The 14,864-nt window shown below is 34.1% G+C and overlaps 1 protein-coding gene across 2 annotated transcripts in view; it reads left to right on the plus strand.

Annotated features, from left to right (window-relative positions):
- The window catches only part of LOC112144554 (sodium-coupled neutral amino acid transporter 3), a 56,046-nt gene that overhangs the window by 20,774 nt on the left and 20,408 nt on the right, over window positions 1-14,864 (plus strand). Inside the window, exons 2-5 of one of the 2 annotated variants that reach the window (XM_024269130.2) lie at window positions 1,780-1,968; window positions 4,340-4,381; window positions 4,515-4,608; window positions 4,689-4,804. In XM_024269130.2, coding sequence (XP_024124898.1) covers window positions 1,841-1,968; window positions 4,340-4,381; window positions 4,515-4,608; window positions 4,689-4,804 — 380 coding nt within the window. In that variant the 5' untranslated portion in view covers window positions 1,780-1,840. The remainder of the gene's footprint in view (window positions 1-1,779; window positions 1,969-4,339; window positions 4,382-4,514; window positions 4,609-4,688; window positions 4,805-14,864) is intronic. The other variant, XM_024269131.2, reaches the window with a different exon arrangement.

Consider the following 14,864-nt stretch of genomic DNA (forward strand, 5'->3'; position numbering starts at 1 on the left):
AATATTAGCTAAATGCCACATCAGCCAAAAACTGAAAAAATGTCTAATTTTACCCAAACTGCTAGAATAATGCCAAAGTACTAGCTAAACTCGATATTAGCCAAAGAAACAGGAAAAAGTCTAATTTTGACAAACAGCTAGCATAATGCTAAAACATTAGCAAAACTTAAAATTAGACAACATTTTTAAAAAAAAAGAAAAAAAGTCTAGCAAGGTAGCATAGTGTTAAAATATTAGCTAAACTCCAAGTTTGTTGTAAGAAATTAAAAAAGTATTATTTAGACAAAACAGTTAGCATAATGCTAAAATACTAGCTAAGCTCCAAATTTGCCCAAAAATAAAATGCGAAAAAAGTTTGAATTAGCCAAACACAGTTGAGATGTTGCTAAAATAAAAGCTAAAATCAGAATTAGCCAAAAAAAGGAAAGAAGACTAACTTTGACAAACGCGTCAAAGGATGATGCTAAATTAAAAGCTAAATTCAAAATTAGACAAAAAAATGAAAAAAAAAAACTGGGAAAAAAAGTCTCATTTTAACAGAACAGCTAGCATGACACTAAAATATTAGCTAAACTCCAAATTTGCCTAAAGATCTTAAAAAAAGTCTAATTTGGAAAAAAAAAAAATACAGTTTAGCATAATGCTAAAAAAAATAGCTAAACTCCAAATTAACCAAATAAAACATTAATCACTGAACATTTTAAATGGTGTCTCCATCTGAAAGTATGCAGAAGTTCACAAGTTTGAAAATATAAAAAGTTTTTGAAAGATTTTAGCAATTTCTCATCCTTTTCCTATGGAGCACATTTTGCTCAATATTTCACAAACTATAAAGTTTATGAATACTAAAAGTAAAAGCAATAATGTTCTGAACAAGCTGAACATTAATATCAATATTACTGAAATCGCTGAAAACGTGACTTTTTATGTGCTGATAAACGTATTGGAAAGAGCAGGAGAATCACTATAGTGTAGCGTTTATGTTCTAGGGATAAGAGAGGTTCTGGTTGAGTACTTCCTGTTTAGGAGATTAATGTCTGACTGGTTTTTTTTACTGACTTTAGGTTTAATGTACCATGAAGAGAAAAAATGGAAATTAAAAAAAGGAACTCTTTTTTTTTTTATAAATGTTGTAGTTATCTTACTAAATATTTAGGTATAAATTAAATATTTAGATACAAGCTAAATATTTAGTTTTTACCAAACTACTTAGTTTTTAATTAAATATTTAGATCCAAACTAAATATTTAGTTATCAGTTTTTAACTATTTTATATTAATATTTAGTAGGAGAATTAAATATTTTTGCTCCAAACTAAAACTTAAACATTTAATTAGGAAAATAAATATTTAGATCAGCTCTAAATATTCAATGTGCAAACTAAATTAAATTTAATTTAATAAAATTAAATATTTAGCTTGTAAGCTAAATAGACAATTTTAAAATAAATATTTAGCTTAAAATTAAGTATTTAGCTTGCTAACTAAACAATTAGTTAGTAAATGAAGGTGAAAATTTTAATTAAAAAAATAAAATCTGTTTATTTTCTCCTAAAACGTTCTAAATATCCAAAAAACTTTGCTTTTCAGATTTAAAAACAGCGCTCAATACTTACAATTATGCATATTTCTTATATATAATTTACTGAATTTTTACTTAACAATCAATGAAAATGAAATATTTTGAACAGCCGTCATTTCAATTTAAAAACGTAAACGAGGAACTTTTCTACCAGGACATTTTTCCTCACACGCCTCTTTGCCTGTTTTTCTTCCACAGACCCCCAGCAGAAGATCAAAGGCATCTCCGTTTGCATCTTCCAGCACTAACGTGAGCAGCTATGAGCGAGGACAAACCGGCTGAGAGCGTGGACTCCCCCCCAGCGGAGGTGAACGCCATCCCAAACGGGAAGGGCCACGAGGGCGGGGAGGAGATCACCAAAACCCCGCCTGCAGAGGACTGTGAAAAGTGAGTTCTTTCCTCCCCAAATATTTGTCATTTTCATAACAGAAAGTCGTTTTTTTAACTATAATTTCAAACAAGACACAAAGGAATTCCTGCACAGGGGGGTAACATTTTAAAAACACAATCTCCATGAGAATGAGCTTCAAGTCTCAGTGAAAATGAAAACGAACGAGATGCCAGGATGACTCATTAAAGAAAATCTATATTAGCTTGTTGCTGCTGTTTTAGCATAATTGTTTGATTGTTCAGCCAGAGTGTAAAGCACAGCAATATTGATGCCACTGATATGAACATAATCAGTGCTTACAGTGATACTAGCACTGATGTTTGCTCTCCTGATAACAGCGGTCTGATTTATGACTCAGATTAGTGCTGCGCCAGTTTACTGCTGCACAAACCTTTAATTAAAACTCATGAAACAGAGCTTTGATTGGTTCTCATTCTCTGCTGTCGTTCATGTTCCATTTGATCTCTACTGGGAGTTAATTTCCTCCTTATCTCTAAAAACACGAGATACAAACTGTCAAAGAGATTTAGTTAAGGACAAAAAATCGTTTTTATTTAAATGGACTAACTCTCCACCACATGATGCTTCCACCTCCGTGTTTAAAGACCCACTCCAGTTTTATCTGTTTTCAAAGTAATCCCAGTGATCTTTTATTTATGATTATGCAGTTTTAAGCTAAAATAAAATAAAATAAAAAAATCCTGGGTCGCTTTCTAGGACATATTTTCAGCAAAGTCCCAATAGTTCCTTAGAAATTCACTTTAAAAACGTACGTTTTTAACATAAATATGAATAAAAACAGGCAGGAACATTATTCCAGAATAAATCAATTTAAAACTTAAATAACTTTCAATATTTTACTCTTTTTAAACATATATTTTGTCAAAATTACACAAGTTAGAAATGAGCGCAAGATAACATTAATAACAATAAAATAAAATGATCTGGGAGGGCCGGATATAATTACTAGGGGGGCCGGATTCGGCCCCCGGGCCTTGACTTTGACACGTGGTTTAAAGTGAACCAGAGTTCCCCCTGCTCCGTTCCCATAGCAGAACAACTGATCCAAAACGGCCACCGTAGCTGGTGGTCACGTGATGTAAACAGATTAGGAACCGATGAGCTGCAGACAAATATAGAGCAATGATTGTCATGCTATCAAAGAGGAAATAATTGGTCCAACTGTTAATTTGTTTGAAGGTTTCTTTAACCAAAACTGAAAATATTTGCTTTTCTGAGTCTTGTTACCGGGGCTGCGCCGTACTGAGCATTTGGGTATTGATCCGATACCGGTCAATATCGCCGATATCGATACCAATATTAATATTTTTTGTAAATGTGGTGGAACTGATATAAAAATCTTTTTTTTTTTTTTTTTAAATCACAGGGAATGTTTTGTTGTACATTTTTAAATTACTTGATAAGCAAAAACAGAATTAGGACAAGGATATATAAATGTTAGCCAAAAATGTTGTTAAAATATTAGCTAAACTCCAAATTAGCATAAACAAATCTCAGTGCATGCCAAATTAGAAAAATAAAAGCTAGTTGGTTGCTTCAATACTAGCTAAACTCCAAAATAGCCTAAAAGTCCTCAGTAAACTAAATAAGTCAAAAACATTAGCCTGTTATTAAAATAGAAGCTAAACTCTAAATTAACCTATAAAACCTCAGTAGATAACAAATTAGCCAAAAATGTTAGCAAGTTGTTAAAATACTAGCTAAACTACAAATTAGTCTTATAAAAACCTCAGGAGATGCCAAATTAGCCAAAAAAGCTAGCTGGTTGCCTAAATACTAGCTAAACTCCAAAATAGCCAAAAATTCCTCAGTAAACTGTGTCAAAAACGTTAGCCTGTTGTTAAAATAGAAGCTAAACTCTAAATTAGCCTAAAAACCCACTAAAGTATTAGGTAAACTCCAAATTTTCATTGTGTAAATGTTTTATTAAGCATTCACACAATTAATGCCAACCTGTTGACTACAGATTTCTACCTTGTTAAACAATTAAACTCCATAGAAGTACGGTTCCCGTTTAAGCTAACCTACTCCAAACATGAAGTATGGTTCCCGTTTAAGCTAACCTACTCCAAACATGAACACTTATCATCACAGATTATGTTCATTCTGTAGCCTGTTAGCATGTTTAACCTCAGAGATAGTGACTGTTCCAGCATTTATTCTGAATAATGAAGCTGTTAATTATCCTGTCAGGTTTTCTCTCCCACTTGAAGCTTTAATTACAGCATCTCTCAGCAGCAGACAGATGAATGTCTCTGTGTCCCTTATTGCTCTTGATATATGATGACTGTGGGTGTTTCTCCACTTTGTGCTTCCCTTTGTGGACGGATGGCCGTCGCTCTTCAGTGCTTGTAAGGAAACTGTAGCCAATAGTGCCCAGAGCGCTAGGTATGTATGAGACCACAAGAGTGTGTGTTCACCTGCAGACGTGTCTCGTGTGAAAAATACAATTAAACAAGTGTTTGGACTGTTAAGAAGAAGAGATGGATTCTGGGTAATCGGTGTCCATCTTTCTGGTTAGTCCTCACAGAACCGAGAACGCAGACCCCAACCTTCCGGAGAGCCAGGAGTTCTTATCAGGGGCTGATGACAAGAAGACGACGCGCTTTACAGACGTACGTTCACACTGCTGCATCATGGGAGATCTCCATCCACCTGAAGTTTTAAGACACTTTTTGTTTTTCTCTGGTTTCAGTTTGAAGGGAAAACCTCATTTGGGATGTCTGTCTTCAACTTGGGTAACGCAATCATGGGAAGTGGAATTCTAGGACTGGCATATGCGATGGCCAACACAGGAGTCGTCTTGTTTCTGTAAGTTTCTCGGTAATATCTGACACGTGGTTTCATGTTAGAGGGCTTTTCTGAATCCAGTGTGACAGAAATCCTATTTATATTTCACCTTTTTGTCTTCCAGCACCAATCTGCCACAAATCTTTATTTTGTATTAGTTATTCTTTTGAGAGATCTTCACTGATAACCATTTAATGGACTGTAATGTACGGTGGCCCTGAAGTGTAAAACACTCAATGCCAATACATGTTAAAGACCACGATGACAATCAAAAAGCAAAAAAATGTTACATTTGAAAATCAAAGCAAATTCCCAGAAACCAAAACATTTTTTTAATCGGAACATTTTCAGAAACAAAAAAGAAATGATATAAAAATGAAACCAAATAAGAAACTAAAAAATGTTAGATATTATGGAACATCACAATTGGATGATGAGATTTGAGTTTTGAAGAAGATCGAAAAGCTGAAGGATTTTTTATCTGAATTGTGGTAAAGAGTTGATTGATCAATTGCCAACTGTTGCAGTGGGCGTGGCCAAAAGCCTAAAGTGTAACGAAACCCTAAATGAACTTTTTTTGTCTGTTGACTTCTATAAATGGAGCTTTAAAAGTGCCATCTGCTGGTCATTGCCAATTTTTTGACAAAATTTAAATAAACTCGTTTAATTCTTGAAAATATAGTCAAAACCGTCTGTGTGCTGCCCCCTACAGGATGATTGAGGTATTACCCAATCTGGGCAGAGTCAGTGTCGAACTTCCCCGTTTGGTTACCCTTTAAAGACATATCTTCTGTCTAAAAATATCTCCAAGCCAAAGAACTTCCTGTTTAAAAGGTGAACAAACGTTCAATCCAGTCGGTTATGCCTCATAATAACAACCATTATTTTCTGTTTCTTATTTTGTTTCATTTTATAGCATTTCATTTTGATTTCTAGAAATTACTTCTGTTTTCAATAAAGTTTTGATTTGTTTTTAAGTTTAGTTTTCTAAAAATTAGTTTTGATTTCTAAAATGTATTTTTTTTATTATTTGTTTGGTACTTCAGGGCCACCGTAGAAATGACTCACTTCATTTGGGGCACAAACAGGAGGATGGACTCGTTGTCATTGATGCTGAAACTAAAAATGTAGAAGTTTAGAAATATTTCGTATAGGTTGTTTCTTTCTTCCCTGCATGTTAAATAAAAGTCTTGTAAAACATTAAAATAGCAAGAGAGATTTTTATCAAAATAAAAGTTTAAAGTTCCACTCCAACTATAGTTTATCTATTGTAAAATCATTCCCAGTGATCTTTTATTTATAATTATGGGGTTTTTAGATAAAATCAAAAACCCTTTGTAGTTTTTTTTTGTTTGTTTTGGGGAGGACTGACACAGAGCAATCCGCCCCCCTTCCCGTCACTGAGAGCTCGGTTTGGGCTATTAGCCTCAAGCTAACATTAGCGGCGCAAAAATAAGAACAAATCAATCCTGTCGTACAGTTTTGAGCCAGAATCGCGATTCGCTGCAGCACGAGTGTTGAACGCCCATCATGTCTCGCACAGCTAAGCGTGAGCGAGCCGGGGTGTGCACATGGGGGAGGAGACTTTGACACGCCCATTTCAGTAACTGCATCATTAGAGTAAACTTTTTCTAGCATCCGGTTTTCTATGGAGCTATTTTGGGGCCAATATTATTTGAAACCCAAATAAAACAAATTGAAAGAAAATATTGGTATTTAGCCAAAAAAAAGGTAAAATATTGAAAACTTTTTGCTATTTTAAAATACATTTAATTATTTTCAGCTTCAAAAGTTTTGTTTTTTAGGTTTCAAAACACAAAATTTCAATATCAAACCTTTTTTTCATTTTAACTTTTTTTATTTTTTCGTTTTCAAATCCGAGATTTCATTTTCAAAAATTCTGACCCGTTGTGGCGCATTGGGGCGGGGCTAACACGAAGGACCAAACAAAACCGATGAGGGTGGTAACTTCAGACCCGGTGCGTTCACTGACTCTGAGAACTGTGATAATGTCTGTTTAGTCCGAACTATCATCGTCTGAAGTTGCTTCAAGACGGCTGTAAAAAGCAGTTTTATCGTTTCCAAAATGATGTTCTAGGAAGAAAAAGATTTTAAACTGAAAAAGAAGTTTTGAAATTGAAAGTTGAGTTTTATTCCTAGAAAATTGAACATTTGTAGCTAAAAATAAAACATTTATTTTAGAATAACAAAAAGTTTTGGATATTTTACTTCTTCTTCTTTTTTTTTTTTTTTTGGTCACACACCAATTTTTTTTCAATTTGTTTTGTTTGGGTTTCACTTAATATTTGCCCCAAAGTAGCTCCAAAGTTTTCATCTGCTCCTGATTTGAATTAAGAAACACTCAGATACGCAGATTTAATTGTTAATATTTTGCTATAGATTCCTTACTATGAGAAAAATGCTACAAAAACATGTTAAAAACACACAAAAAACACTATTCATTGGAGTTGGTCTTTTAGAATTAGCGTTACACACCTGATAAAATGTTAGGATGCAGGAATTGTCTTTAAAACAATCAATCAATTAATCAATCTTTAGCATGAATGATGAGAGAATGAATAATAGATACACATTGTAAGCACTTTAAATATCTGGAAAAGCACAAAACATTATATTATTATTATTATTATTATTAAATTGTTGAAGTCTCCTTAAAGCTGTTAATGTCTCATAATGCTTCTCTGAGAGATTCATTTCTTCTTGTTTTTCTCTATTCATCTATTTTGTGAAATATAGTTTTGAGGTTTTTTTTCCAAAGATAATATTTATTTATTATGACCAAACAGAATAGTCTTATCTTTAAATATAACCTCAGCTCAGGCCTACAACAGTCAAACCTTAAGCAGAGTGTTGTTCTGTTTCTGGTCTCTGTGACATTTTCATTGCTGATAAACATTAGGTTTGTCTCTGTTTTGAACATTTAATCTTCTCAGATTCTGGAACATAGAGACTTTGTCATTAAATATTTGGGTTTACACATCTATTGCAGTTAGTTGAGCGTCATTTGCACATGAATAAACACTTTCTACACATCACTCAGACTTTTCACAGTTGAAACCTTAAGAACTCTCTTATTAGTTCTCTGTCCACCATGTCTTTTAATGTTTTTATAAAATATTTATTGTATTTTGTGAACTTTACTGTTTTCTCTTTATAATTTTGGAAACCCAAGATCCATAAAAATGTAAAAACATTTGTTGCAGCCTCTAATTTTTGATTAATAAGGTCATTTTTACTTCAACATTTTCACAGCTTCACAGGATTTTTTTCTTTTTGATAAGATTGTAAACCTTTGTGAAATCTCAACGAGACTCAGATCTGTTTCTTTAATGTTCTAGAGTCCCAGCTCTAAGCCTGAGTCTGTCAGATGAAATGTTTGCTTGTTGAAGACGTTGGTAGCTGTCAGATCGGCTTGTTTTCTTGCAGAATCCGACTCGAGCAGCAGAAGCCTCTCGCTCCTCTGCAGCGTCGTGACGAGACTTTAAGCTGTTCAGGCTGAGGTCTCTCGTGAAAGATTAAAGGGGGCTTTCAAGACAGTTTAAGCGCCCCGAAATGTCATTTATTAGTGGCCCAAAAAAAAAAAAAAATCAGCATGAGATGTTAATACTAGCGTGCAACCTGTGGTAATTTTATGGAGAGAAATTAATATCATCCCAATTTGGGCTTAATTCTTGATTTGTAACTCATGTAATAGATTTTGTGTAGGCTATAAGTAAAAAATTACTAAATTAAAAAAATAAAAAATACAATTACAACATACAAATCTTTAAAAATTACACACTAATCTCCTCTTTCGCACACACAAAACCTCAGTTACGCACAAATCTGTTGTGAGACTTATTTCACGTCTCACTGATTCATCCATAAGTGATGCGTTTAAATACCACTACAATGCTCGGTCATCAGAGTTTTCTTATCAGCCGCTTTGAACTTAGATTGTGAATAATATCTAGTAAAACTTGACATTTTTTCCTTATTTTCATTTAAAGATTTTCATGTGTAATTAATTTCAAGCTGTTGTAATTTTAATTTTTGTATGTGTAAATTGTATTCTGTAATTTTTAAATGTAAAAAATATATATATATTTTTTTTTTATTATGCACAAAATGTATTATACGAGTTACAAATCAAGAATTATGCACACACAAATCCAAAGTTGTGCACAAATCCTAAATTACGCATGCACAAATTAAGAATACACACACACAAATCCTAATTTAGGCACAAATCAAGAATTACTTTGGCACAAATCGGAGAGAGTCTATTTTCTCTCCATACGATATTGACCCCATATCCCATAGATTTGTGTTTTCCTAAAGACTTCTCTCTTAAAAATTGTGTTTTAACATGTTCTTGCTGCATTTATTTTGAGATGGAGGACATATATAACATAATTTACGGTTGAACATTTTTTATTCAAACCGTAATGGATGAGAAGCAGATAAAAAAATAAAAAATCCGGTTTGGAAAAGCTCAGGTTTGTGACGCAGTAACTGCAACAGGAAGGGGCAAATGTTTCCCTCTATGCTCCAAATAACTCTTCCATTTGTAGACAAACAGATCTTTATTTTCCTCGTGTGAGCTTGAATCTGGATCACAACTAGATAGCTTCGATATTGCTCTGTGCCTTTGTTGCTACGCTAATGTTAGCTTGGGGTTTTGAGGGGCTGTAAGCTAGCTGGAGAGAATGTAGAGAGCGGCATGCTGGGAAATCAATGTAGAGTTACTTCTGTGCCAACAGTCCACAACCAAGAGGCGAATTTCTTATGAAGTCCTGCAGAAAATATGTTTTAAAATGTTTTTACGTTTTACCAGTCGAACATGCTAGTTAATTCAGCGTTAAATAAAAAGTCTCAGACTTGAGTCTGAACTCAACATCACACAACTGGTTGTGAGTGATGTCGGCCATGACAGGAGCTGAAATTGATCATTTAGCGACTTCAATGTTTTTTAATTGGGAGACTTATCCACGCGGCTTTGTTTCACTTTATCTTCTGACCTTAATTAGCAAAGGATCAGCAAAACTCGATTTTAGCCCAGAAATGCTGGCAGTTTCATCTGTTTGCCTGTTAGACTCCAGGCTTGTGTTTGTCCCAATTTAATCTTCACAAGCAAAAAGGCATTTTCGACCCAAGGCCGAAAACAGACGGAACGCCTGCAATGAGTCAAACCTGTTTCAGGCAGGAAATGCATAAAAAAAACATCTGTGGGATGTTTATACACAAAAATACTAGTGGAATTAAGCATTCAAGTCAATTTTAACACAGATTAGCTCTATAGCATTTTCGTATGAATCTTTAAATGTTCCCAAATGTAGTATTATTTAAAAAAATGATCTTTAAAGTAATATTTTTTGTTGATTTCCTCTTTTAATAATCCCTTTCTCTAGATTTTTTTTACTTTTTTAAATTGGTAAATATGATTTGTCAAATGATTAAATCTAATCTGAAGTCAGTCATAGTTAAATTATTGTCTCATAATTTATCTTAGAATATTCTTGTTTTTCACAAAGATGTCTGCCTTCATTCTTCTTCGTTTTGTAAAGGCGGATGTCTTTTTGTTAAGAGCTTTTAACTCAGATGAGGAAAGTCACATCGTGGAGCTGCTGTCTGTGGTGGCAACGTTAATGTTTATCATGAAGAATATATAAGTGAAAATACAAATATTGAAGGTCATAAGATACTGCAGTTCCTCGAAAATTGACATTTTTCATCAAAAATAATAAAAGGATGACAGATTAAAGCAATTTTAAGCAGGTTTAAGCAAAAATACCTGGGATGTTTTTGCTTAAACCTGCTAAAAATTGCTTGGAAATGTGGAATTATCAGGGGCGGCGCTACGGGGTAGCTAGGGGTTGCTATAGTAACTGTTAGATTTGGCAAAGCAACCCCAAATATGTACAGGCCTAAACCTATTGCTTTATTTAACAAATCCTCATTGTGCACAAATGTATCACATGTCAACACTTTCCATTTAAGATTGAAAGTTTTCATGTTTGTTTTTAGTTTATTTTGTGTTAAAATGTGACATAAAACCACACTGAAGAGACAGTAGTGCAGCATGCAGTAGCACCATCTCAACAAAGAGGGCGCTTGCGAGTCTGCATTTGTTCTGCATCCGTTACTAATAAAGTTTATTCAACAACTTAAAATGAATTAGCAACTCCTTGCAGTCACTTAGCAACCCCAGATAAAAAAATCTTGTTTTGTCTTGACTCTCAATAGACATAGTGATACAATAGGTTTATATAATTTATTATTCATGAAAGGCTGATTTTTTTTTTTATTTTTGTACAGTATTCCCTCTTTTTTGGATCAATAATTAATTGCAAATAATCAAATCATTTCTTTTTTTTTTTAAATGGCCTTTTACATTACCAGCAATGTCAGCAAAATCTTTGAGTATTCTTGACTTCAGAAATAGTGTAATGTGCTCGTTGTCTAATGCATTATCCGTAATGATTTTATCTTTCTAGGTTTGATTCCTAAGAATTACCCCAGACCTCAAAACAATGTGACAAATACGGTCAAATTGAAGAGAAATACAAAACATGCTTAGCTTGGTAATTTAATAAATATTTACCTTTGTTAAAAATTGGAGTGATATAAGTTTATATCCTTTACGGTTCATGAATTGATGATTTTGTTTCATTTTCTGCACAATATTCCCTCTTTTTGGACATATAATTAATTGCAAAAGTTCTTTGATTTTTCTTGAAATGGCCTTTTCTGCTGTGTCCTCCGGCCTGATGTTTCTCATGGTTCAGATTGAGTTTGTGGGTGCAGATCAGTGGGTCAGCGACCCGGTCCGGGCAGGAATGCAGCGGGGTGGAAATCTGCGAGCAGAGTGTGTCAGCATGTCTAACTGTCAGCAGATCTGTCCTCCCACTGCCATTTGAATGACCTCCTCTCCCGCGAGTCAGGTCAGCTTTCTGCCACACAGTTTGGAGGAAGGAATACAACGTGCGCACAAAAGGTTCACTCACCAGGAGTCAAAGGCGAGGTAATAGACGAGCTGCCTGGCCTTTCATTAGGGAGAAAGGATGGAGAGAGTCCATTTGTGAGAGCGAAAGTTAATGTTGCCATTGGAAACAAGGAGATACAGCGCAGTGAAGAGAGGCAGGTCGGAGAAAGATTCTTGAAAGTCCATCAAGTTCACCAGGATTTTCTAATGAGGGGATTTCTTCAGAAAAAATTCCAGAAATGTGGCTGAAATATTAGCTAAATGCAAAAATAGCCTAAAAAACAAACAAAAAAATAGGTTAGCTAAAACAGGTAGCATGTAGCTGAAAATTAGCTAAACTTAAAAATATACAAAAAACCTGAAAAAGCCTAAATTAGCCAGAACAGCTAACGCGTAAATATTAGCCTAACTCCAAAATAGCCTAAAAAAACTTAAAAGGAAAAACCTAAATTAGCCAAAAGAGCTAGCATGTAGTTCAACAATAATATCTAAAGTCCAAAACAGCCTAAAAACAACAAAAAAAGCCTAAATTAGCCAGAACAGCTAGCCCGTGAATATTAGCCTAACTCAAAAACAGCCTAAAAAACTGTAAAAAAAGAAAAAAAAGCTTAAATTAGCCAGAACAGCTAGCGAGTTAATATTAGCCTAGCTCCAAAACAGCTTAAAAAAAACGTAAAAAAAGAAAAAAAAGCTTAAATTAGCCAAAACAGCTAGCGAATAAATATTAGCCTAACTCCAAAATAGCCGAAAAACTTAAAAGGAAAAACCTAAATTAGCCAAAACAGCTAGCATGTAGTTCAACAATAATAGCTAAAGTCCAAAACAGCCTAAAAACTACAAAAAAGCCTAAATTAGCCAAAACAGCATCTCTGACTACTGGTTTTGTTACTCTATTAGAGGTCTATCATCTAGTCCAAGGGTGTCTAAATCCAGGCCTCGAGGCCCGCTGTCCTACATGTCTTCCAACCAACCTGCCATTGAAGCTCCTTATTGGTCGTACACACCTGATCCAGGTAATCAGGAGCAGATGAGGCAGGATTTAGGCAAACCAGCAGGAGGAGAACTGACTTTGGACACCCCTGATCTAATATTTGGATATTTTTAGGTGTCTACTAGAGTACTTTTTAAACATTTACTAGATATAAAATAAACATTGCAGTTTTACAACCATTGATCCATCTTCAGAACCCAATAAATCCTTCTCAGGGAGCTGGAGCCAACCCAACTGGGCGAATCTGTGATCTTGTGAATCTAATAAAGCATGTTTTGGACTGTGGGAAGAAGCCAGAGTGTCTGGAGAAAACGCTCACATGCACTTGAACATGGAAAGGTCCCAGCCAGGATTTAAACCAGGGACTTCTTACTCTAAGTCAAAGTCAAGGCCCGGGGGCCGGACCCGGCCCGCCGGGGGATTCTATCCAGCCCTCCAGATCATTTTATTTTATAGTTATCAATGTCCCAATGTTATCTTGTGTCATTTCTAACTTGTATAATTTTGACTAAATATATTTTGATGGAGAGTAAAATACTGAAAGTTATTTAAGGTTTAGGTTGATTTATTCTGGAATAATATTTCTTTCTTTTTATTATTCATAATTACTTTAAAAAGTTATGGTTTTTAAGTTTTAATAATTGGCTTTCTGATAGCTTTTTGGACTATTTTGGCATTTACTGAGAGTTTTTAGGCTGTTTTGGAGTTTGGCTAATATTTCAGCTATATGCTAGCTGTTTTGTGTAATTTAGGTTTTTTTGGTGTTTTGAAGTTTAGCTAAACTCATATGTATGTTAGCTGTTTTGGCTAATTCAGCCTTTGTTTTGTTTTTAGGGTGTTTTTGAGTTTAGCTAATATTTCAGCTATATGCTAACTGTTTTGGCTAATTTAGGCGTTTTCATGTTTTTTTAGGCTATTTTGGAGTCTAGCTACTATTTCACCAACATGCTAGTTGTTTTGGCTAATTTAGGCTTTTTTTTCCTTTTTAACTTTTTAGGCTATTTAGGGGCTTACCGGTAGCTATTATTTCAGCTACATGCTAGCTTTTTTGGCTAATTTAGGCTTTTTCTTGGTGTTTTAGGCTATTTTGGAGATTAGCTAGTATTTCAGGTACATCCTAGCTGTTTTGTGTAATTTAGGTTTTTTTGGTGTTTTGAAGTTTAGCTAAATTTCTCATATGTATGTTAGCTGTTTTGGCTAATTCAGCCTTTGTTTTCTTTTTAGGGTGTTTTTGAGTTTAGCTAATATTTCAGCTATATGCTAGCTTTTTTTTGCTAATTTAGGCTTTTTTTTCCTTTTTAACTTTTCAAGCTTTTAGGGGCTTACCGGTAGCTAATATTTCAGCTACATGCTAGCTTTTTTTTGCTAATTTAGGCTTTTTTTTCCTTTTTAACTTTTTAAGCTTTTAGGGGCTTACCGGTAGCTAATATTTCAGCTACATGCTAGCTTTTTTTGGGCTAATTTAGGCTTTTTCTTGGTGTTTTAGGCTATTTCAGAGTTTAGCTAGTATTTCAGGTACATGCTGGCTGTTTTGTGTAGTTTAGGTTTTTTGGTGTTTTGAAGTTTAACTAAACCCAAATTAGCTGTTTTGGCTAATTCAGCCTTTTTTTTTTGTTTTTAGGGTGTTTTTGAGTTTAGCTAATATCTCAGCTTTTGCTAGCTTCTTTGGCTAATTTAGGCGTTTTCATGTTTTTTTTTTAGGCTATTTTGGACTTTAGCTATTATTGTTGAGCTACATGTTAGAAGTTTTTGGCTAATTTAGGTTTTTCCTTTTAAGTTTTTTTAGGCTATTTTGGAGTTAGGCTAATTTTTACTCGGTAGATGTTCTGGCTAATTTAGGCTTTTTCTCTTTTTTTTTATATATATATTTTGAAGTTCAGCTAATTTTTCAGCTACATGTTTTAGCTTACCTAATTTTTTGTTTGTTTTTTAGACTTATTTTGCATTCAGCTAATATTTTATTCAGCTATCAGCTTCAACGTTTTCAGCTATCAATTTTAGCTTCTTCAGTGGCCAAATTGAGCTTGCAGCTCGCGCTGCTTTTCTCCTTCAGAACCTGCTGGAATTATCGTGTTAACAGTTGAAAGGTTACAGTAAATAAAGAA

The sequence above is a fragment of the Oryzias melastigma genome, linkage group LG5 (assembly GCF_002922805.2).
Source record: "Oryzias melastigma strain HK-1 linkage group LG5, ASM292280v2, whole genome shotgun sequence".
In the NCBI taxonomy this organism is placed as follows: domain Eukaryota; kingdom Metazoa; phylum Chordata; class Actinopteri; order Beloniformes; family Adrianichthyidae; genus Oryzias; species Oryzias melastigma.